Source organism: Mauremys mutica, chromosome 13 (genome assembly GCF_020497125.1).
Source record: "Mauremys mutica isolate MM-2020 ecotype Southern chromosome 13, ASM2049712v1, whole genome shotgun sequence".
NCBI classification, from domain to species: domain Eukaryota; kingdom Metazoa; phylum Chordata; order Testudines; family Geoemydidae; genus Mauremys; species Mauremys mutica.
The window spans coordinates 28,772,686-28,798,093 of record NC_059084.1 but is presented as its reverse complement, the minus strand read 5'-3'; the positions used below and the strand labels follow the sequence as shown (position 1 = coordinate 28,798,093).

The 25,408-nt window shown below is 43.9% G+C and overlaps 1 protein-coding gene across 6 annotated transcripts in view; it reads left to right on the top strand.

The window, feature by feature from the left end:
• Nucleotides 1–18,213: 18,213 nt before the first annotated feature.
• Nucleotides 18,214–25,408, top strand: part of TOX2 (TOX high mobility group box family member 2) — a 266,106-nt gene continuing 258,911 nt past the window's right edge. For 2 of the 6 annotated variants that reach the window (XM_044986567.1, XM_044986566.1), the window contains exon 1: nucleotides 19,191–19,376. In XM_044986567.1, the coding sequence (XP_044842502.1) occupies nucleotides 19,275–19,376 (102 nt within the window). In that variant the 5' untranslated portion in view covers nucleotides 19,191–19,274. Of the gene's footprint in view, nucleotides 18,287–19,189; nucleotides 19,377–19,701; nucleotides 19,739–19,809; nucleotides 19,888–25,408 lie in introns of those variants that run through there. The other 4 variants (XM_044986564.1, XM_044986562.1, XM_044986565.1 and 1 more) reach the window with 4 other exon arrangements.

Sequence of the window (25,408 nt, the reverse complement as noted above, 5' to 3'; positions counted from 1 at the left end):
AAAAAGTCCTGTGTGATCTATTCATTCATTATTCTACAGTTCATGGAAAGTCATCTCCTTACATGATTGACCTGCCTGGATTTGATTACAACACACAGCTAACCTTTTCCAAATCTGGTTGTGTCAAACAAGGAAAGGGTTGAAGGCTGTTGCCATGGTATTGAGGTATCTCTTGAGAGAGAGAGAGAGAGAGAGAGAGAGAGAGAGAGAGAGAAAGGAAATGGTGCTTCTTTACTTCCTAACCAAGTATAAACAGCACATATACATGTTTTAACACTGGAGGAGCCCACAGCTTCCTATGCAGTCACATTTATCAATGCATTTCCTGCAGAAGGAAAGAAGAAATTGTCTGTTTTGCAGATTAGGGCCTATTCATTGAGGGCCTGAAGAGAGGAGAAGGGGTGGGGGGTGGGGGAGAGAGGGATGACAATTGGAAGAAAAAGAAGAATAAATCAGTCTTGCTATCATTCATGATTTATTTATGAGACACGTGAGTTTTGCATTTAAATTTCACATTCTCATGATCTCAATATTGTATATGCAAATCTAAAGATTTCTGCATCCCTTCACATTCCCAGCTTAAGTGGCTTCTCAGATCCACAGTTCTCCTGCGAATACAAAACCAGTGAGGTTCATATAGACACTGGTTTGCTCACGGTTTATTCTATGACTCCAAAGAACACAATCTACCCAGCCCCTGGATTGACATCAGAGGTATAATATAGATGTTACTATTAATTATTATTATTGTTGTTATTAAATCCTCCATTGGAAACTCTTGCCTATGACAGTTTTCTAGTCATAAATTGTAAGCACTTCAGCTTTCTAAGATCTCATTTTACCCAAGGAGCCAGCATATTTCTCTGTCAATATACATAGAAATCATTCAAAACACTGCATTGGAATTAGGAAGAATGGTAAATTCCAGACAGCCCAGAATCAATATTACAACTTGAGCCAGAACTTTTTCAAAATGCTCAACACAAACATTTAAGGCATCATTTGATAAGTGTGTGGGTGCTCTCCGGACTACTACTTAATGAACAACCTATTCACTGGATTTTGCTGCTATTTAATGAATAAATTGTGCAACCAATAGCTTTTTGCATTATTGGCCTGGCTCTGTTGCCAGCTGAATACTAATTCTAAAATATATTATTAGACAAATAATAACAAAACTCAGCAAATAAATTATTAATCATTTCTGTAGTATTCACCAAGCTTTATCTCTCATCTTCTGCTCTCCCTGCAGACCTGACCCGTAGCCTACTGAAGTCAAGGGAAAGATTCCCATTGACTTCAGTGGGCTTTGGATGAGGCCACACGTAAACAAAACTCCCATTGGTCCCATGATATTAAGGGCATGAAGTGTTCTGTATGTATTTGACTAAATTCTACCCTTAGATGCATACATGCAACTCTCACAGACTTCAGCAGGGGTTGGGTTTGCCCATCCGAGAACATGTCTCTTCTGATGGAAAGGTTAAAAGCAAAAAGGCTGTTGAAAATGAAAATACCAGGGAAATAGTTTGCAAACATTTCCCATCATTCTCATGGCCTCTTGTGCCATTTCTCCAATGCATTGAATGGCTGTGCTGACATATCACGGGATGCTCATCAGCTGATCAGATTGTGATCTCTAACTTGCCCCTTGGGGAAGGAGACTCAGGAAGCGTTTTGTAACATTATTTAAAGGGAAGCTGTCAGTTGGTTTCAGGCCCCCATTCAGTCTATGAGCAACAGAAATGTGTTTGGTTTTAAATTGCTGATTAATTCCAGGAAAAACAGGTATGTGGATTGGTTTGATTTTTACATCTGGATTTAAATGCTTGTAATGTTTGCAACTGAATAGGTCAGCACTGTGCCAGAGCATAACCCCAGGACAGTGACACTAACTGGAAACCAGAGCAGAACGGACTCGTCAGTGCATGCCAGTGAAGCCCATTGAAAAACCAAAACAGTGAAAATCATTTAAATGTTTTTGGGCATTAATCATTAATGGAGCTGTTTGTAGCACAGGCTAAAAATATCTGTTGGGTTTTTAAACTGTGTGTGGGATGGGGAGGGGGGCCTTCCCACCGAAAATGCATGGCAAGGACCTTCCAGGGCCAGTTCTCTCCTTCCTGTGCAGTCACTATCATCATTATCTTCATCCCCCAATGCCCCAGAGGACTCCGTTGTCCTGCCTGTTGTAGGGAGAGGAGTAGCCAGGCAGGAGGCAGGCCCAGAGGAGGCAGGCCTATTGTCACCCCATCTCTGACAACATAGAGATTCTGAGGAAAAAATAATAGCACCATTAGAAGAGCAGTGTGGCTAGAGCAGAGGTTCTCAACCTTTTTCTTTCTGAGCCCCCGCCCCCCCCCCCAACATGCTATAAAAACTCCAGGACCCACTTGTTCCACAACAACTGTTTTTCCGCATATAAAAGTCAGGGCCGGCATTAAGGGGTAACAAGCAGGGCCATTGGCCAGGGCCCCATGCCACCAGGGGCTCCACAAAGCTAAATTGCTCAGGCTTCTGTTGAGTGGCAAGGCTTGAGGTCCCAAGCTTCAGCCCCATGTGGTGGGGCTTCAGGTTTCTGCTCTGGGCTCCAGTGAGTCTAATGCTGGCCCTGCTTGGGGACCCCCTGAAACCTGCTCGTGGCCCGGGACCCCTGGTTGAGAACTGCTGGGCTAAAGCACTGGCCTAAAACTCAGGAGATCTGGCTCTAGTCCCAGCTCTGCAAATGGACTTCCTGACTGACCTTGGGTAAGGGCTCTGTGCCTCAGTTTCCCCATAGTTGGGGAGATGAGTGGGGGGATGGGATGGGGGATAGGGAGCTGAATGGGAGTGGGGTAGGGGGATAGGAAGCTTATATTCATGTTAAAAAGCCTTAGATGCTCAAACATTTCTAAATATAAAACTGTAAGTGTTTAATGTTTCAGTATGTGTAAAAGAATCCCCTATCTCTCATTCCATTTTCTCTGCATCATCCACAACTAAACCAGCTTAGGTAATAGGGGGGTGATAAAGGATTAGGTGGAACTGGGGAACTAGCTGGATTTTATATCCAGGCATTTTAACATCTTTGTTTTGTTAAAGAGGTAAGTTTTTTTGTAAAGACAATGTTATATTAGTTGATTGTTAGCTGGACTCCACTAAAACATGCTTTCAATCTTAACTCTTTCTTGACAAAGATTTTTCATTGTGAAACTCTGTCTGTGAATCTCTCTCTGACTCTCTGTCTCTCACGTGTGTGTATATGCACACACATATCTATATGCAAAAATACTTTTCAAATACTCTTTGTGTACGTAACTCAAAGGACACAGGGGAAATTCCAGCACTAACACAAAATGTCTGACAGCGATGCGTCGGGTGAAAGCAAGAACCCAGGCTCTGAAACATTCGGTAAATTTGTGACAATGAAACTGAAATAAAATGATTTTTGACATTTAATCCTAAGTCAATCAGCAAAACTCACAATAGATCATTTTTCTTGTCTCCGCTGCAAAATGAAGCCACACAAAACTGGTAAAAAAGAATTAAAAGGCATTAGTTACCCAAGATCAGCAGCCAGTCTTGCCACTAGGATGAGGGTACAAACAAGAGAGCTCTAATACTACCAACACACTGAAGTGTAAAGAATTCCTAGCCCCAAAGATCATTTATAGAACAAAAACCACTGTGATGCATTGAAGAATCTGAGAGATGCTTGGAGAAAGATTAATTTTCTGGTTAGAGGAAGACAGCGTAGGCTTCACCCCTCAAAATGAACTAGCGAGATGATTCAATTGTATCACTTTCAGAGTCTGAGCCTCCGAGACATTCATTCAGAAGGGTAGTTATAAGAAATGACTCCTTCACTTTAGGAGGAAGAATACTGAAGAAACTGTTAAAGTTGGTCACAGTGTGTGACATCCCTGAAATCAGAAGCAATAGTTCTGCTGGGCTACTGCAAAGTAAAAGCAAAGGCAGGAGTCCAAATTTACCCCCCGGTGTAATCGAACTGACATCAGGGACGTGACACCAGGGATAAATTGGCCCTGCTGTGCAACTGGATTGGAAGACTGAGAAGTGGTTCCGGGTGTTTTTGAAAGGTTTAGTTATAGAAACCTTTAAAATCGTTCAGTATAATACTCTGCACTTCAAAAATGGTGTGACTGGCAGCTGTGGATCTCAAAGGACTTTGCAAACACTGCATTACTGAAGGCCCACAACATCTCTGCAGGCACACACAATTCTGATCTCGTTCACATCAGTGTAAATGCAAAGGAATTCCTCAGAAGGCTGCGGAATTTGCAAATTTTACTGTGAAGAAAAATATTTCCATAAACTCCTTTCTGAGTCAGGACAGTACTTAGAGAGTGGTGTGCCTGTCGGGGCCTGGTGTACACTAGGAAATCAGATTGGTATAACTGCTTTGTTCAGAGGGGTGAAAAATTCACCTCCCTGAGTGACACAGTTAGACTGAGGGTATGTATATACTACCCGCCGGATTGGGGGCTAGACGCTATAAAACAACCCCTGAGCGCTCTCCCATCGACTCCTGTACTCCACTGCCCCGAGAGGCGCCAGTGGAGTTGACGGGGAGAAGCAGCAGTCGACTCACAGCAGTGAAGACACTGCGGTGAGTAGATCTAAGTACGCCGACTTCAGCTACATTATTCACCTAGCTGAAGTTGCGTATCTTAGATCGACACACACCCCCGTACCCCCTAGTGTAGACCAGGCCTAACTTAAGCCTTGGTGGAGACAGTGCTAGGTCGACGGGAGAATTCTCCGGTCGACCTAGCTTCCGCCTCTCAGGGAGATGGATTACTATCCTGACAAGAGAACCCCTCCCATTGGCGTAAGTAACATCTTCACTGAAGCCCTACAGCAGCGGAGCTGTAGTGTAGACAAGCCCGCAGTAGAGGGGAAGTCACCCAGCCTATTAGAGGATCAACAGGCAGGACCCTATCTAAAGAAGACAATGGTTAAGACATGAGGTGTGTAGGCTGCACCAGAAGTTGTAATAGCGGACACCGCACTAAAAGTTATGCACAAGCTCTGCTATCTACAATCAGTTGTATCTGACAGCTTATCTCTAGCTGGCAAGCTCAATTCTTGCATCAGAAAGGCAGCTACCACTTAATTTGTGCCAAGGCTTGCCAGGGCTTAGCCCCATCTCCTCTTTTCATGCTGGGATTGCACCTCAACTCCTCTTCTGTTATGGCATCCTCTGGGCACCATCTGTGCAAGGACACGCAGGCTGGCATGGAGCAGTGTGTGCTGCAAAAGGGCATCCTCCTTTTGGCAAACTCTGCTTGAGCTCCCAGCCCCTCTTTCTCAACAAGTTAAGCACTGGTGTGAGGAAACAGGAAACTGACATTGCACACCAAGGTATGGGTCTACCAGACGTGTGTTCTGAGTACAGTGCTGCATGGCGGCAAGACTTGGACCACATAAAGCCAGCATGAGAGAAGGCTAAACAGCTTCCACATCCACTGTCTTCACTGTATTTTAAATATCAGGTGGCAAACCGAAGTTCCTGACACCAGAGTACTTGAGAAAGCAAAATTATCGAGTCTAATCACTATTCTCAAATACAGACCTCTCCATTGGTTTGGTCATCTGCACTGGATGGACAATGGGTATATCCCAAAGGATCTTCTGTATGGAGAACTTGCCGATGTTCCAAGGCCACTGAGGCTCAGGTTCAAGGACGTTTGCAAGTGGGACCCAAAGATTTTCAAAAGTGATACCACAGACTTGGAAGATGCAGCTAGCAACAAGCCATACTAGAGGACCAGGGAGCCAAAGAGGCTGAAGACAGATGGTTGAGAGAGAGGAAAGCAAAGAGAGTGAAGAGGAAAGCAAAGTAGGCCTCAAGTGCTAGCAGTGCACCAGTTTCATTTTCTGGCCCTGCACGTTACACAGTGGTGTTATCTGTGGCAAGGACTGTCACTCGAGAATTGGACTTTTTAGCCACTCGTGATGCTGTAGCACGACCGATAGTAACTGAATAGCTTTGGCCCATACCATCGTCTTCTGAGGTGGATGGTTGCCAGTGAGGCAGTACCATGGGTTCTGTTCCCCCCGCCCCCTGCAATTAATTCAGAACCTGTCTTTGGGCAAGTCGCCTACTTAAGCCCGTTGTGCTTTCATTTGCCTGCCAGTAGACTGGGGACCATAATACATGTGTCATATTCTGATTTCAAGTTACACCCAACTGTTGACTTACTCTCATGTAACAGAGATCAGCATTTGATACAGTGAATATTACTGTACCCATTTTACAGACAGGCAGAATGAGGTTAAGTGACTTATCCAATACCATGCAGTGAATCTGTGCCAGAGCTAGGAATACAACCCAGGGCCTCCAGTCCCCTAGTCCTCTAACACGAAACCACATATTCTTCTCTATACAGAGGGGTATGGCAGATATACTTCTCTGATTATTCTTTCCTGACTTTTTTTCTTTTTCTTCAGGGTTTATTCTTCATATTCATTCTGTACAGAAAAGGGCCTATATTTACACTGTAGGACATGGTCCGTTCCTTTGCTTACAGTTGCCTGGGGAAAGCTTACACGTTCTGGAGGAATTATAAACCTTGACTTGACATACTGGTATTAATAATGCCAATTCAGAAAAGCTAACATACAGAACCAAGAACTGCAGGCACAGCATCTCCAAAGTTCACACAAAGTCTGTGGCCAAGATATTCAAAAGTGAGTTGTTGGTTTTGTGTCCCGCAAATTTTTGGTGCCCAACTTAAAAACTACTTAAAGGAACTTGAATCAGTTAAGCAACCTGGCCTCTGAAAATCAGTTCCCTTTAAACTGTCTCAAGTTGGGCACTCAAAAATAGAAAAAAACCCAAAAGCAATTGTCAGCCACTGGTTAAGGGGTGCTTAACCTGGAATTATTTGTATAAACCCCACATCTTGGATTGCATTGTAATTGCTTTTATATAAAAACCTAGAGAAACTGAGAGCAACATGGCTGGGTCCTGTCTGATTATACTGCATACTTTCACAATTTAAACCCTGTACTCAGATCCATTGATTTTTCCAAAGCACTGTACAGACATGAACATATGAATCCTAATGCCACTGGGCATCAAGGAAGAATCAGTATCCCTGTCTGTAAGATGAGGAAACTGAGGCACAAAATGGTTGCGTGATTTGCCCATGATCACACTCAAAGCACAGGATGGATCATGTAATAGTACCCATTGTCAGGCTAGACTCCTAAGTCCATATTTAGGAGCCTGCCTGATTTTCAAAAGTGATGAGGGAATACCCACTAGATTGTATGGACCTCAATGGGAGTTATTGGGTGCTTATCACTTTTGAAAACCAGGCAGTTGCCTAAATATGGATCGAGGAGTCTAACTTTAGAAATTGCAAAACTTCAGTAGGGTCAGGGTTTCACTCAAAAAAAACTTCTAGTAAAAGATCTGGTAACAAAACTATAAACTGTCTTTTTGTGTTAACCAGCTTAATGTGCAATATCAAATGCAGCTTAGACCTTATCCATCACCTGGTGGAACTTTAAATAGAGACAATTAATACTGGTCCTGTAATTTAGCAGTTGACATTTTGAAGCCCGTGTGCTGGGATTGTCCCAAAATACAGCTTTTCTGTGAATAAATATTCAGAGAAAGCAGCCCCTGTCTACTACTGCTTTTGGTGTGGATAATATCTACCCATCAAGAAGAGTTGATCTCCTCTTCTGAGGTTTCTTCCAGTGCAATGGCTTGATAATTGGCACTGTAAACCATGTAATGTTTACTTTCATGAAACATGATAAAACTCACCAATAGTTTGCAATTATTTAATAATTAATGAGAATTATAATCTTCAAATGAAAAAGTAGCTTTTCCAGATACCTTACACCAAACAGTGGAAGATTACTAAACTAACTGCATGCTCAGAACTTATTAAAAACTCAAATATCTACTGTGTATTTCCATTGTCACCGATGAAGGCAGGGTCTGCATGAGCTGGGGGAGAAGACTTCATGAACCAACCTTGTTTGCATAGACACGCCCACTCTGCCTAGGTGTGCAGCATGATGCGGCTGCTTTGCCCAAATAATCACTTTTGGCTGGTGTTGGATCACAAGTCACTTTGTTATTGGGGGCAGGGGTAATAAAGGGTTGTTATCCTTGTTGTGTGAATCAAGGGCAGCAGAACTGTGCTTGGCATACCCTGATTGAGGGACTCACCCTCAACTAAACTGCACTCGCTAGGCAAGGGACATGGGTGCCAGTGGAGTTGAGAGAGGATATAGGCAGGTGTTTGTATTGGGTGGTGTGGGCTCTGCTTAAGGGTCATAGATATCTTTTGATCCTTCCTCACTCCACTGTGTAATCAGCTGTGCTGTACACAGTACCAGACAAAATCATGCACAAATATTATCCAGATTATCCATATATTATCCAGATATTCCATATGTATAATCAGAGTATGTTATATAACAAAATAGCTATGTAATAGATTGCAGTTAATTTATGCACTGCAGTGTAGTGTTGAGCTCTTTAATGTGTGTATAGAGGGGGATATTAACGTTGAACAGAAGGTTAGCATAATAGAGATGTTATTAGTATGTTGGGGTGTTTGAATACTGTGATGGTGGTAGGCTAATGTTTGGATATTATTATTATATGGGTGTGAATGTTGCCTTTACATTTCCTTTCCGTTCCCTTTAGTTGTTTGCACTGTTGTGAGGAATTCCACTTGTGCAACCTTAATTTTAAGTTAATAGGTTCTTGCATGTGATAATTTTACATAAGAACATGTGAACCATTGATGTTATGCTTTGCAAAATCCAGTCCTCCAGGCACTCTAAAAAGTATCTTTTAAAATTTCCGTTAAATAAAAAATGCAAGTTGTAAGAATCTATAGACTTTGCTTCCATAAAACTCATATTGGACCAAATCCAAAAGGCCTTAATAGGGACTGAGTAAAGCATTTGGCCCTGATCTAGCAAGGCACTTAAGCATGTGTGTAACTTCAAGCACATGAATAATCCTATTAACCCGTGGCTTGCTAGATCTGGGCCTTTCTGCTTTGATCTATTGTTGATTATGGGATTTTTGTGTGAGGAAGGTCTGCAGGATTGGGCCCATGAACCATGAGCTATCCCACATGTGGCTGTATCTTAGATTCTTGTGCTTGTTCAAAGTAAGGATGATGTAAATTATTGTGTGAGTATCCTTGGTCCTTTCCTAGACTGTTGGGAATGTTTTGTGCTTTGTTTTGTTTGGGTTTTTGTAATGTTGTGTCCTATCAGTGACATTAATTACACAGTAATTGCCTTGGTACTATGGAACAACTCTCCTCTCTTTTTAAAATAGCTTTTCACACAATGTGTAAACTTTGTGTATGTGCTGCATTTCTTGTGTCATGAAATAACATGTAGACAAAATAATGTTTTTCCTGTCAGAAATTCAATGGGGATCCAAAGCAAACTGACAGGTGGTTAAATAGCTGCATTTATAAGGATGTCAAGAAGATTTTTCCTTTTTTTTGGACAGGTACCAAAAATCTTAAGCCAAAAAGAAGGCTAATGCCATCTGTTTTGGAAGCAGAGATATGCAATTTTACTTTAGATTTTAAGTGATGTAAAATGTCAAATGGGTAACCTTGCTTTATGGATCAAATCCAGTTTATATGAATGCTTTTATTTACTCACACAGCTCTTAATCCAAAGCCCATTGCATTAAACAAGTCTTTCTATTGACTTCAGAGAGCTTTGAATCAGGCCCATGTAATAGGAAGTCTTTCAGCTGCATTTAATTTTGTGTTACATGTAAATCCAGATGCAATGTGGATTTAGTTAATCCAGTTTCATTGCAGTTGTAATGTATTCATTTGCATTGTAGTTATTGACAGTTGGTTTTATTCATTTGTTCAGCATTTTTTTAATAACCCAGGACAACTTAACACTGATGAAACTACTGAATATTTAGATATCTATATACTTCCTTGCAGAAATGAGAAGTGTAGCTCTGAATTAAATAGTGTGATTAGAAGTTCTCAGATACAAACTGGAGATAAGACTCAAATGTCAAAGACAGAGCTGTGTAATATAGCTCTAAATTAATATCCATATTTTAAAACAAACTGTACAGTATTAAATTATGTTTAAAATCAATCTAAACAGGCATTTTAAAGGATATGCTGAAAAATAATATACATTTTTAAAGTTAAAGTGCAGTTGGAGCTGGGTGAATATTTCAAAATAAATAATTTATCTGACAAATTTAGCCTATTTTTCTGCTCCTAAAATATCCACCTGCCATCAGGATTCTCTCGAAATTATTTGTTATTCAGATTTATTCTATTATTTTAAAAAAATTAACTTTAGTTTGATCACAGATTGTTCTCTGCAAGTATTCGATAATTGAAATTCTAGCTGTGTTACCTAAATATGATTGGACAGAAAAGTCGCATGGTATTTTGTTCTTTGATTGAATGCTTGAATGTGTACATTTAAAATTCAGTCTTTGTGAATACTTGTGCATGCAGCCCTGCAATTTCCTTTCCAGGCATGAGCATGGCTAAGGAGAATGAAAACATTCTATTTTTTGCAGGATTCACTCAGATCTAAAAATGACCATGGAAAAAATTGCACCTTCTGACTTGGTGTGTCTGCTCTCTGGGGCTAAATTCTGTCCTGGTGTAAATAATGCAACCCCATTGATCTCCCTGGAATTGTGCTTACTTGTGCTGAGCTGAATTTGGCTTTTTGTGTATTTGAGATGTGTTCATTTACTGTTTTGATATTTGGCCAACTCCTGAGGTCTTTGCTCTGTTTTTGCTGAATCTGTATTCAAGGATTTCAATGGGAGTTTTGTTTAAGTAATGGCTGAGTGAAAACCGAGGGGCTGATCAAACCTCCCTTCTGAATGAGGAACACCCCGCTACCAGGTGAAAAGGATTGTCAGTCACATACATGGCAACATCCCCACCTTTTGCCACAGGCCCTGCAGAGGGCCCTCTGTAGGTCTGGTGAATCTGCAAGCAAGTAGGGGGCAAGGAGTAAGCAGGCCAAGGGTAGGCATAGACTAGCCAGGGTAAGGTGAGGAGATGTGCCTTCTCTTCTCAGCAGGCCCATAGAGACTCCCCAGTAATGTTAATAGAGTCCAGGCTGTACTAATTCCCTGTCTCACTGTGACAGGGATCCCCGTCTTCAGGAAACCCTGGGGCACTCACCAGCTTCATTGGAGCCACACTGTCAGAGAGTTTAGGTGTACTGCTAGGGTGTAAGAACCTCCATGCAGATAGCCCTGGCCTTTCCCTGGTCTTCTGGAGTTCATGAGCCAGCCCAGCAGCCTGTTCCACTGGTGGGAGTGGATTGGGGGATGGGGGAAACACCCCTACCCCCATGGCAGAACAATTTGGGGAAAATTGGGAGAATCTTGGAAACTTTCCCCTTTCCCCTCACACAACTTCCATGCAGTAACTTGGTCTTGAGTAAGGACCTTAAGAGCTGACTGTGTTTATTCTTGTTAGTTCTACAGGCTAAAATGGCAAAAGGAGGGGGAAGCTGATTTTCCCTTTGCTTTGTGCATCATCAGCAACATTTCCCACTACATTCTGGTTGCAGACTCCTTATTCCTGGTGATGTGTGAGGTGAGGTGAGCTGAGTTTTCAGGGCTAGCTGGTGAGGTCACTTTGATCTGGGCATCACTGAGAGAAAACAAACATGGAACTTCACATTTTTATGGCCACTTTTCCGACTGTAACTAACCAATAATGAGCTATAATTTTCAAAAACTCCCTAATATTCTGACTCTGTTTCAGATGTACTGAGACTGGTTTACTTCTTGCCACACACACAGCTTAGCACTTTATTCTCTAGCATGTGGCATACACAGAATTGCACTGGGGAAAATGTTTGTTTTCCCAATTGTAGTACTAGCGTGCAATTGTAAGAGTCACGGTCTAGTGGTTATGGTACAGGGCAGAGACACAGGAATTATGGGCCAAGTTTTTCAAAACTAACCACCTAAAGTTAGGCTGCTAAGTCCATATTTAGGCACCTGCCCAAATTTCAAAAGTACTGAGCACCCAACAGCTACCACTGAAGGCAGTAGGAAGTAGTAGATACTCATCGTTGAGCAGGTGCCTAAATATAGACCTAGGAAACTAATTTTAGGTTCCAAGTATTAAAAACGTAAAGCTTTCTTTGCCAGGTGTGTACAGGGCAGATTTTCAAAGGCATAATGGATAGTAATTCCCAAATGCACCTTTGAATATCTCCCATAAAGTTTTAAGCAGAGCAGATAACTGTTTAAGTGCCTTCCCAGCTTCTCTAGCTCTGTTCCCCAGCTTCTCTAGCTCTGCTCTCCAGATGCTCAATTAGTCTCCGTCCCTGTTTAAGTTCTAAACAGGCATTTTCTGTTCCCTGTCCACTACTCTCTTATCCACACCCCTACATATCTTCTTAGAAACTATAAGCACTTAGTTTTTATATAGAGACATTTTATAAGTATATCTGTATATGTGTAGAAACTAAGCACTTAGGTACCAGTGCTGGAAAAATGCATATGCTTAAATTTCCCCTTGCCAGTAATCCCATTGGCTGCAATACATTAAACTCATGAGTAGGTGTTTGCAGGATTAGGGCCTTTACAAGAACAAACTGGACAAAGCCGTGAAGGGTGGTGCAGTGGGGATTTGGGGAGTTGGACCAGAGTGGGCACTGTACACAGGGGTAGTGGCCGAGGAGGTTTCACAAGGGGTGCAGAGGCCCAGGACAGGTGCTTCCATCCTGCACACTTTAGAAAGTGCATAAGCAGGGAGTTCTTCTGTGGATCTTTGGAAGTCCAAAGGAGAGCATCACCCCACTGTGAACTTCCTGTGGCCTAGGAGGTCCAGGAGACAAGAGCTGGGAGATGATCCTTTCTGAAAGTTCTGCCAGCAAAAGCACTGAATGATTTAATGGACATGAGCTACGAGGCCATTTCTTTGATGAAGAGGTCTTTTTCTGCCAGCTTCCCCTGGTGTATGTGAAAACAGTTAGGGATATGGGTAGGAATAGCCCTTTTCTTTTGTGATGACTGATTTTTCAAGTCAGTCTGTGTAGGACGTCTAGTGAAGAGAGATGAATGGACAACATTTGACATCTCTGAGTGTTGTGAGACTTATGCTCTAGGGATTGGAGAAGACATTAGGAAAACATTGCTATATTTTCAAAGAGAGTGATTTTAACATGTTTAGAATGGGACTAATTTAATATAATAATTGTTTAAAAAATCAGTTTGTATCTGCTGAGGAAATGCTGTGTGTTTGGTGATGAAATGTGTTCATTTTCATGGGCAATACAGGGATTTTCCTTGAAGTGGAAAAGTCAACGCAGCCTTAACTGTGGAGCTGCAAGCAATGTCTCCATGATATATGAAATATAATAATGATAATAATTAATAAAGATAATAACACAGTAAAACCTTGCTAATTCACACTAACGTCTGAGAGGCTCCTCACTAATTACTGAATTTTGTGACTAAACAAGCCAAAATAATGCATCAGAAAATGCACTTTGTTCAGTTATTTTTACAACTCTCGTTTAGGTTTAATTATTTATACTTCATAATGTACAAGTCTATGTACTGGGGTAGATTTTACAAAAATAATGAAGCCTTTGTAATATGACACTTCACTACAGCATCTGCTGAGAAGTGGGGAGACAGCACCATTTTTGGGTGTGTGTGACTTACTAAATGTGCAGATTAGCAAACTGCAGTTCAGGGAATTTGTACTGTAAAATATTATACACTTCCATAGTGCCTTCCATCGAGGGATCTCAAAGCACTTTACAAAAACAATAGAGAATGTCTGAAAGCAAAGTAGAGGTGGTTATTAAACAGAATATTGCTAACCCTGAGCATTCAAAAATCATAGATCAACCCTCCCCACCCCAAATCATTAGAGTTTATTTCCCTTCTGGCTTTTAAGCCTTTAGACTGCACTCAAGTCACATTTTCAAGCTTTTTGCCACAGTCATGAGGGCTAGAAACTTAATTTTAATATCAGTGAAAGCTGAGATTCTCTTGTAATCACTTGACTCCAGGAGTTAGGATTTGAAGAAAAACACCAAATATTGTGAGAGTTTGCAACACTGTCACAGCTGGTAGGAAGAACTCCCCATAAATTAGAGACCTCCATCCACAGATGGTTTTGCAGCACTGAGATCCTCTAGGCCTCCTCATTGCAACTGGATGTGCAAATAGCTGTGCAGCTAAATAAATAAATAAATAGGCCATTTCTATCAGTTACTTGCCAGACAACATAGACGCAGACCTGGTCATGATGATCCACACAATGGTGGTCTCAAAGCTTGATTACTGCCATTCATATCTAGGAATGGAACCACACATCCTGCAAATACTCCAGCTGGTACAAAATGCAGGAATCCACCTGCTTAGCAACACAGTGCACTGCAAACGTATCAACCCAGTGCTCTGTTCCCCGGCTATTTTAGCCACCTGAGATATTGCCTCTTCCTTCAGCGCCCATGACAGCCATGTTCCACCAGAACAATGAAATTATTGATCAGTCAGGGGAGGCTCATGAATGTGGAAGACCAGTCCTTCACAAGAGGTGGCCTGATGCTATGGAACTTGCTCCATGGCTGCCTTCAGAACTAAATACAAGATTAATTACTTGGACCTGCCTTTCCCTTAATAATTTCTTTACACACACACACACACACACACATGCGCTGAAAAATTCTATGGACTACACAAGCTTACTCCTACCAGATGACAAAGAGAGAGTTTCTTATTGTTATTTCTTTAATAATTACAAGGCAGGAGAAATTTCAGCTGCAAAAGAAAAGTTAATTAAAAAGTTCAAAGTGACTGAAAATAAGGGGTTAAAATGGAAGATCCATTTCATGCCTTCCTTAACTATGGAATTGCTATTTCTCCACCTTGCCTGGTGCAAGCTGTAGTTCTCCAGGCCCCAGTTCTGTTTACTGGCTCTTTCCAAATGCTCTATGTCACATGCTACCATACAGAACAATTCTCAGAGGCCAGCTTAGGGAATTGTCACTTCTATTGTCAATAATTGGCATTAAAAATTTTAAAATAACAGCAGGTTTGCGCAGAACAGAGGCATATTTTGATCTAATGATTTAGACCAAGTACCTAAGATTAGGACAGCAGATAGTGCTCATATAATCCTGTGGAGGGTAGGGAGCTGTGAACTCACTGTCTCTGATTTTCATCCCACCTCATTTCCTTTATAAGGTTGTTGGTGCCAAGTATTAAATATCAATATTAATTGTAATTCGTGGCGAAGACCTAATAGTTGACATGGACCCAAGTAATCATGGAAATTTTGAACAACCCCCCCACCCCTTCTCCTCATCAGTCTGGGTTACTGGAACAGATTAGAACCCAATTTAGAGTTAAAACAGGTTATCAAAGATTCCCCAAATCTCCACTGGGTTCTAATGTTAACTTTCCCACAACCATTGTGGCCTGAGGCACTCCCTTTGCCTTCTCCACAGGAGTCACCCAAAACTAAGCTTTTGTTTTTAATAAGTAATTAATAACTGAGAACTGGCACATGATGGAATGATGAGTCCTCCTTGCCGACAGCTTGCTTCAGCTAGCCCCTGGCCAAGCTGAGCATCTTCCCATAGCAGCTCCCTCTGCTTCCTCCCCACAGCCAAATCTCTGTTTCCGCCAGCCAGGCCTTTCTCTGACCTGCCCAGTAACTCTTCCTCCTGCAACAAACCTCTTGGTTCTCGTACATCCCAGCCCTTACCTAAGGCAGAACTCATCTTCCTTTTTTCTCAGACCCATGGCTCAACGCCCCCCCCCCACAGTAGCACCCTACATTTTCCAGTGCTCATCTCCCCCATGTAGCAGCCCTATGAGCTTTTGCTCAGCTCAGCCTCTTCTGATGACCACCCTCTTTTCCTCTTTCCCTCAGCTGCTTGTTACAGTCCCCCCATCCCCTTGTACCAACAAGAGTGCTGTGTAGTCCTCCTCACCTTCCAAGATACTGTAAGGCCTATACCCCTTTTCTGGTGAGGAACATCAAAACCTACCAATCATCACCAGAAACACTGATCCCAGGACATTAAAAAGTTGTATGCCAGGTGTTCATGGCATATGTCTGGATCCAACCTCTCACCCACTTTCCCCTTGTGTTTGGCGCATTCCCACAGGGTGTGCCCCTGGTGCATACCTTAGCCTCTCCCTGAGCCAAATTCTGCTCATTTATGCTAATGTCAATCCAGAGTAATTCCACAGAAATCCATGGATTTGCAGTGGTGTAAATGAGAGCAGCATATGATCCTATATGTATTGTTGAGTACTTGCCAGGCCTATCCTGCAGCTCCTATTATGGAACTAGCTGCAGGAGCAGCTCCCTTATGCCTGTCTGCAGGCTCAGGCCATGTCTACATTACAGGTGCTACAACAACACAGCTACGGTGCTGCAACACTGTAGCATAGACGCTTGCTACAGAAACAGAAGGGGTTTTGCCATTGCTGTACTTCAAGCAGCAGTAATTAGGTTGACGAAAGAATTTCCAAGGGTTAGGTTGGAATTGCTGCAGTGCTCAGGGGTGTGAATTTTTCACACCCCTGTGCGCTGTAGCTATGTTCACCTAATTTAGATCAGGCCTAAGGCAAAAGCTTGCCAGGCCCAAGCTACTCTCCTTGCACCCCTGGTGCTCAGCCCAGCCAGCCGTGGATGACACTAATAGATGCCCTCTCCAGTACATAGCTTTCCATTGAGTGGGGGAGTATAGGGGTGGGATTCAGCCCATTCAGGGAGGAATTAAACAGGGAAGAACAGAGTTAAAAAATAAGAGAACAAGAAAATCTACAAAGAAAAATAAAAAAACCCAACAAGGCAAATAAGAAAAGGAATGGAAAAGGTGAAAAGAGAGAAAATGGACCGCAAAATGGAGAGAGGTGCCAGAACCTAACGTGAGGTGACAGCGAGAGGGTGCCCATGTGACAATCCAACAAAACTACCTCAGCCCATGGCCATGCCCAACCTGTCCTCAGAGGGACTAGCCTATTATGCACAGTCCAAACCCTCGCCATATACAGCAGAACCTCAGAGTTATGAACACCAGAGTTACAAACTGACCAGGCAACCACACACCTCCTTTGGAACCAAAAGTATGCAATCAGGCCACAGACACACACACAAAAGGAAATACTGTACAGCACAATACTGTGTTAAACATAAACTACGGAAAAAATAAAGGGAAAGTTTTAAAAAACAGATTTGACAAGGTAAGGAAACGGTCTGTGCTTGTTTCATTTAAATTAAGATGGTTCAAAGTAGCATTTTTCTTGTGCATAGTGAAGTTTCAAAGCTGAATTAAGTCAATGTTCGGTTGTAAACTTTTGAAAAAACAACCATGTTTTATTCAGAGTTATGAACAACCTCCATTCACAATGTGTTCATAACTCCGAGGTTCTACTGTACATGGTCTAGCATCTGATCTATATGGCCTATACCTGCTGGGTCTTGCCCCTTAATACATTGCCCAGCTCCTTCTCATGAATGGTTCATCCCTCTGGTATACTAAGGGAGAGATGGACATTCCTTCTGCACATGCTGCTCAGGGGAACTATAGGTGAGCATGTGGTACTTAGAAGGAAACTGCATGGTAGCTTTACCCTTGTGAAAGGCAGAGTCAGTTACAGAGACAGGAATGTTCAGGAGCCAATGTATGTGTTTGTGGTGGAGCAGGCAGGAGGTGGGACAGTCACTCCCATTCCTTGGTGAGTGGGGCAGGTGACTCAGATGAAATGGATCAAGATCAGCACCTGTCCTTGGGATGCACAGAGAGGAAGGAGAGTTTTGGACCTTTCCCCCCTTTCAAAAGTAGCCTCTAAATGTTGGGTGCTAACTTTAGACGCCTGTGGGGCCCTGATTTTCAGAAGTGAGCACACACAGCTCCCACTGAAGTCACTGAATGCTGTGGGTGCTCAGCATCTCTAGAAATCAGGCCACGTAGTGGGTCACTAATTGTGACTGAAAGTGCTTGATTTTAGGCCCTGGTGTTTGAAAATGTCAGTGGTAGAGCCTAACTTGGGGCACCCAGAATGAGAAGCCACTTCAGAAGTTTTGGACTTGAGGCATGTTCCTGGGGGATGGGCAGGGAGGAAGGGCCTGCTCCTTTTCCTGGAGGGAGGAGGAGATAAGGAGGCTCAACCTCTTTATGATACGGCAGAAAGAAAATATGCCCCTTTCAGGAGTGCAGGTGCAAACAGCAGCTCAGACCTTTGTAGGGAGAGGGCAGAAGAGACTCGGACCCTCTCTAGAGATTGGGGGTAGGTGGATACCTAAGGATTTTGGAGGACTGGAGTGTAGAGCATAAAACTGGACCTTCTCAGGGGAGAGAGAGAGGCAGGAGTGCCAGCACCACTAGGGGTGGGGATCATAGGTCCCAACTCCTTTCCTGGGGGGGAAGGAGGAGGAGTCCCAAAACATTTACTTTTTTGTGTGTGTGTGTACAAATCTTAGCCCCTTGCTGGAGGGTGCTGAGGAGGAGGTTGCATTCCCTCTCTTGTTGGGGGGCTGGGGTGGGAGGGGGAACGGCCAGTTTCTCTGCTGCTTTGGGAGGGGTGAGTTAGGGAGGGTAAGGAAGAGTCCCAGCCACTGGGGGGGGGGGATCCCAGTCCTTCTCCTGTCTGTAGGAGTTTGGGTGGGGGAGCCCAGTCCCTCTCCTGTGGGAGGGAGATTTGGGGGGTGAGTCACAGCTCCTTTGTGTGGTGGAGTTGGGGGGGGGGGTTGGTGGAGGTTGGAGGGGTCTCAACCCCTCTCCTTTTGGGAGGTCCCAGCCCCTGTCCTGTGGGGGGAACTGTGGGGGTCCAAGTCCATCTCCCATGAGGGGAGTTGAGGTAGGGGCTGCCAGCCCCTCTCCTGTGTGTGGGGGGGAGAGTTTGGGTCGGGGGTCCCAGCCCCTCTCCTGTGGGGGGAGCTTCGGGGGCAGCCCCTCTCCCGTGGGGAGCTGGGGTGGTCCCAGCCCCTCTCCCGTGGGGGAGTTTGGGTGGGGGTCCCAGTCCCTCTTCAGTTGTGGGGAGATGGGGGTGCAGCCCCTCTCCCTGGCGGGCAGGGGGCCGTCCCAGCCCCGCTCCGCGGCTCGGCGCCTGGAACAATAGCGAGCGAGCGAGGAGAGGAGCCGGCTCTGCCCCCCGCTCCCCGCCCCGCCCCTGCCTGCCGCACGCCCAGCCAGAGGCAGAGCCGCCGCCGCCGGAGGAGCCGGTTCCATGCCCGCTGGAGCCTCCTCGTGCCGCCGCCGCCCCCGCTCGCCCCGCCATGGACGTTCGCTTCTACCCCTCGGCGCCCAGCGCGGTGGCCTCGCTGCCCGGGGCCGAGCCCGGCTGCCTGGGCCCCCTGGACTATTACCACTGCAACAAGGTACCGCGGGCGGGGGGCTCTGGGCCGTGCGCCCAGCCCGGCCGGCAAACTTGCCGGGCGGGACCTGTCACCGCGGGCGGGCGCGGGCCAAGCCCGGGTGCTCGCCGCCCCGGACGGGCCGAACTCCCCCGGCGGGGAGCCCAGTGCCGCTGGCGGCCGAGCCCCAGCGCCCGGCGGGAGGGAATTTCAAAACTAGTTCCGAGAGCAGCGCCCGCGCCGGGAGCGAACCCCTGGGGGCCGGGGGCAGGCAGCGGCGGGGCCGCCTCTGCCCCCCTGGCGCCCGCGGGGCTGCTGCCTGCGAGCACCCCTGCGGCTGGAGGGGAAAACAAAGCAAAGACACCGACAGCAGCGCGCACGCTGGGGTGTGTGTGTGTGTGTGAGTGGGGACGGGCAGGGGAGTTGCGTGCGGCCGGGCGGCGGCGGCGGCGGCTCGCTTTGGAAGTGTGGCTCTGGTGCGCTGGGTGATGGTTCGGGCTGGAGCATGTACGGGCTAGGAGAGAAGCGCTTTCGGGTGAGTGTGGGAGCGTGGTGTGCTGCTGGGTGTATTTATTCCCCACTTCTCCACGGGGATGCTTTGCCCAAAGGGATCTCGGCAGGTTTCCCCTGTATTTTGCAAACCTGGCTTCCCCGGCGTGGATAGCTGCTGGGCCGCGGCTCTTGGGACATTTGTTTGCATTTTTCGGAACTCTGGCTTTGCACTCCGGGTTCTTGCCCCCTCACTTGTCAGTATCTCGCTCGTCTTCTCATCCGCCCAGCACAGCTACTTCTGTTAAACACAGCAGACAGACCTGAGTTATGTGTATTTCATAAGAGTTATAGTGCAGCATAGCAATCTTTCTAACCTAGATTTTTCCACTTGCTGCTGCACGGAAAAACACCCTTTTTTGTAACTAGCTAGGAATTTGGTGTGGAGTATTGGAGAGTGCCAGAGGTATTTTAGGAAATAATCCTTCATCCAAGAGCAGCAAGAGGATAAAGCAGTGATAGATGGATTCAGCACTCAAGGGACAAATAGTTCTCTGCAAGTGCCACCCTGCTCCACGGGTTTGAGGAAAACAATTGAACATTTTAGTAACAAAACAGTTTGGAGTAAAACCTTTGGAGGATTATTTATATGGATAAACTTGAATGCGTAGCTGGGTCTGGGTTTCATATTGTCAAATTCTGGTGCTCATATTAAAAAAGTTAATGAAAGTAGCGAAAGTTGTAATGTTTCAGAGGTTTCAGAGGTGCAGTTAGAATGCCCATTAGTTTTTCAACAGTAACACTTAGAATCGAAGTGAAGAAAAAAGCAATATGGTTTCTAAAGACTTAGTAAATGAATTTTCATTTGTAAACTGTATGTATTAAACATTCTCTGCTGTTTGGATCATTTAAATATCTTGTTTAACTTGAATTAGACTTACTAACATACTATCATTTCTTAAAAATGCCCAGAAATTTCCCCCAAAGCTGAACAATTTTAATAGGAAATTATTCCTTCTACCCAATTTTTGCTAGTTGTGCTTGTTTTTTAAACAACAGGATTCCTCTGAAAATACTAAAAATTGGGCAAACAGCTATACGGGAAGGAAGATACATTTTCATTAGTACAGAAATATCAATTGCAAAAGCACATGAGAGCTTGGGTGTCCAGGAGTATATAAGCAGAAGACTCTGAGAGCTACAACTCTAAAACACTGCTTGTTTTAATAATATTATTAATAATAATGCTGTATTATTATTATTATTATTAAAAAGATTGTAGAAATTAGCTTGTTCTCCAGTTTTTTTTTTTGTAGAAGATGCTGCATGGGTTATTCATCCAAAGCTCTAATTGGGGCAGTGCTCATTTGTCCATGCTCTCCCTGTGGCATGCTCTCCCTGTGGCAGTTTGAGAACAGAGTGCCTTGTAGTGGAAAGTCACAATGTAAAAGTTAATATGTGCTTCCAAAAACTTTGACTTGAGTGATGGAGAAAATTCTGTGGGGCCCATTTTTATGGAATCAACAGTGGAATTGGCAGGTTAGACTGTCGTGATCAGTTTGGAGCTATTTGTTAATACATCCAGTGATAGAATTGCTGTGAGTGCAATGCTCTGAGAGCACAGATGGAGCTACTTTTCTCTAATAGAGTAAAATAAGTAAGTAAATTTCTAGCCTTTGCGCTGACAAGCTGAACGGGATGTTGCAGAGGAACATACAGGGTACTGACCATGCCACCAGGTGCTGCTGTTGTCACTACTACTGAAGATCTTAAGACAGGCAGAGGAAGAAGGGAAAATACTAACCCTTTCCCTGATGTTTAGAATTTTTTTTTCTGAGCTATCAAATGCCATTTGCTTATGCACAGTGGGCCAACTTTACCTTAGGTGAGAGCCCACTGGGTTGAATTTGGCCCACTTTGTTTTATGGACCAAATGCAGAGAGATGCAAGTGTGACTAATTTTAATATTAAAAATTGAGCAAGATGAACAGGAGGTGGTGTGCATCATCTGGTTCTACTCCAGGGTATGTTTGTGGGGACAGACTGGGCTACTGTGTGTCTGAATTCCTATCCTGTTCTGCACACTGCAGGCTCAAGTTGTTGTGTAGTTACTGGTGGTCCACTCTTCTTTGTAGATCCACCTTCCCAGGCATTCCACAGAGAGATACTCTTTGTGTGTGCTCATTTCCTCTGAAACAGAAGGTTGTTTCCGCCTGTGAGATCTTTCCTTTTCATGAGACTCTTGGTCTTCATATACAGATTCCCCTCCACCCATCCATGATATGCACTGTGTGTTTAGTGCTGACAGTGTGCTCATCATTGAACAACACACACAGATACCGACACAGAGAAGGCAGATGTGGTGTAAAGAATACACATCTTAAAAGAGTTTATCATTACTCATGGCCATTACAAATGGAATGAGTTTTTGGGCTCGCTGTGAATAAGGAGAGGGCAGTAATTCCACCTGCTGCTCCTCTAACCCTTAATTCAGACCTGTGGGTGAGCGGCAGCTCCTCAGCATGATCCCTCTTCTCTATTATTAGATGAGAGTCTGGGCTGAAGCAGATTGAGGTGGGAAGGACTCTTGGGCCTGGCTTGTACTTCCTTTTCCATGGGCTGGTTCTTGTGCTCGAAGTCTCCATCTGCATCGAGAACCTCAGCAAATATATAATGTGAATAAGGAGGAGCTTAGAAGTAAGTTTCAAGCTCTCGGACTAAGGGGCTTTTAGTTTTAGGTGGGCCCTTTCTCCCCCCCCTCTCCCCTGAGTAGGTGGAGAAAGACGAAGATTGAAAGGAGTGCGCAGTGTCTCAGTGTATAAATAGCTCTAGCTGAGAGCATAACAATAGCTCTGCCGGTGCTATGGCTGAGCCAATAGGCACTTTCAGTACAACCAGCAAGCTCACTGAGGAAACACTCTTTAGCCCAAAGCATCCTGAAATGTTAATGTAATTGTTTTGTGCACTTACTGAACATGATATTGTTATCATGAGATTTCCGATCTCATCTGTGTGCTGCAGTGAGCCACAATTCCTTTTTACAACTATTGAGGTGCCTATTATGCATCAGGATTTCCATTTTAAAAAAGACAGGAGCTTTTAAAGATAAAATGAAATGGGGGATACGTTCAGCACCACATGCAAGGGACTGCCTGTGCATCTAAAGCTCTCCCAATGGGCTTCATGGGAGTGGGGCCCTGCGTTAGCTGTGTGTGATGCTGACTGGTGGCTCATGTAGGGCAAATTCTGGCCTCACTATGTGGCTCTTCTTCCCCCCCCTTCCCTCTGGGGAAGGGGAATGGTTAGTGGATCCACACCTGTCCTCCAGCCCAGGCACTCCTGTTTACACTCATTACTGTAGCCTCTGAGTGCCCACCTACTCCAGTCCCATTCCAACCTTCCGTTCTGGGGCATGGGTGCCTGGAATTGGCAACTCCCCTGCCTGCATGCACCCCAGTTCTTTTACATTTAGTGCTGCCGCCTACTGGGGAGAGGGGCAGATCTCCCCAGCAGGCTAACGTTTTTTACGTGCTTAGGTGTATTATCATGCATTTTCCTCAGACTCTAAGAAGCCGCTTATTTTTCAAGGTGTGTTATTTTTTTATTGTGAATATATTATGTACATGACCAAGGCAGCACACATCTATGGCATGTAAGATGATTGACACTCCGTCATGTGATGGTTTTTACACACCGCTGCCTGCTCCATGAAAATCTTGGGTTCGTGCCCACTTTGGTTCAAATAAATATTTATATGGGCCCTTTGCTTTGAAACAGTGTTTGAAATTCATGGTAAGTAAATTATGTATAAAGGGTTCATGGTAAATTGCAGTTTTATTGTCCTAGGGCCCCATCCTGCTCCCAGAGCCCTTAGTGAGCATCTACATTGTATTAGCTGAATTGTTGATATGTATGTAATGAATAATTCAGGTACATTAATTAAAATAAGTAATATTCAGAGGCCCAGTTTTGCAATCCTTATTCAGGTGAAACTGCTACTGAAGAAGAGTAAGATAGTGGGGATCTTGCCTGCGTGAGGAATGCAGGATCAGGACTGTTCTTTGTCTTATGGGCTGTAGGATGCAGTGTTATGTTGTAATGTACTGGATGTGTTATTGGGCTGACAATGCCCTGGTCTCTTATCTTTAGAAGGAACTTTTGACAGTGAATGAGTATGTTTCTGTATATTTTCCTACATAAAGAAATTTAAATATAGATCCCTCTTAATTATAACTGTGCATATTAAAAAGTTCTTGATATTAAATTTGCAAACAACCTGATAATCATAATTACTGAACATAGTTTATGTTGTCTAATTCATGGTATATTTCAGTCCCTGGTGTAGAGAGCATAGCTCTTCTTAACACTAGGAATACATGCTCTGCTCAGTGTACCTCCCATTATTATTAATGGGAGTTATGCATGCACATCAGTGGAAAGCTGTAGATGCCTTAACATGTCTAACATCTTTAGAAGTCAATAGCATAATCAAAACCTGTGCCCTAAGACAGAGGTTCTCAGCCTTTTTCTTTTAGAGCCCCCCCTCCCCAACATGCTATAAAAACTCCACGGCCCACCTGTGCCACAATAACTGGTTTTCTGCATATAAAAGCCAGGGCCGGCATTAGGGGTTAGCAAGCAGGGTAATTGCCTGGGGCCACAGGTGGTGGGTCTTAGGGACCAGGGCTTCAGCCCCATGTGGTGGGGCTTCAGCTTTCTGCCCTGGTCCCTAGCGAGTCTAATGCTGGCCTTGCTTGAAGGCCCCCCTGAAACCTGCTTGGGGGCCCTGGACCGCTGGTTGAGAACCACTGACCTAAGCCTTTCTAATAAAACTATTAGTTACTTTGCTGCTTCAGATATACCATAACTTCCCTGTATTTTGCCTTCTCAGTTCTTAAATTGATAAAAAAACTATTTTGTTAATATACTGTCATAAATTATAGATAATTAAAACCCTCAAGCCATGAGATAAGTATTAATTTGTACCAACATTTTCTTCTTAAAAAACAAACAAACACTCATTAGAAATTGAATCTGCCCTACTGGTATAAAACAGGGTCAATCTAATGAATATATTTTTATGGAACATTCTGTTTTGTTTTGACTTTTACTGTACACTGTAAATTGCAGTGATAAACACTGGCCTTTTTCAATGTTTTATTACTTTGCCATGCTGGAAGATTAAAATATTTTCTGTTCCTTTTTACTTTCTAAGCCAGTTCTGTTTTGAAGAAACATAAATCTTTTTTTCTTTCAAGAGGGAATATTGGATAGGGAATAAAATGTCCAGTAAATTTTTAATTTGGGGTCCATTTTATTCTCACTTTGTGCAGGGAACTCCTCTTGATAGCAAATGTTGAATAATTCCCTGAAGATGGGCAAGGACCTAAAATCTTGTGAATTATGAGTCACTCAGTGGGCCATCCCAGCTTCCTACAGCATATTCTTTGATGGTTTATGCATTCTATCTGCATAGTAGAAAGTGTTTGAAGCTCTATTTTGCCGTGGGCTTTATTAAATCAGAAATTCAGAGCTAAATAATGAATGCCCATCCATTCATAGAAATT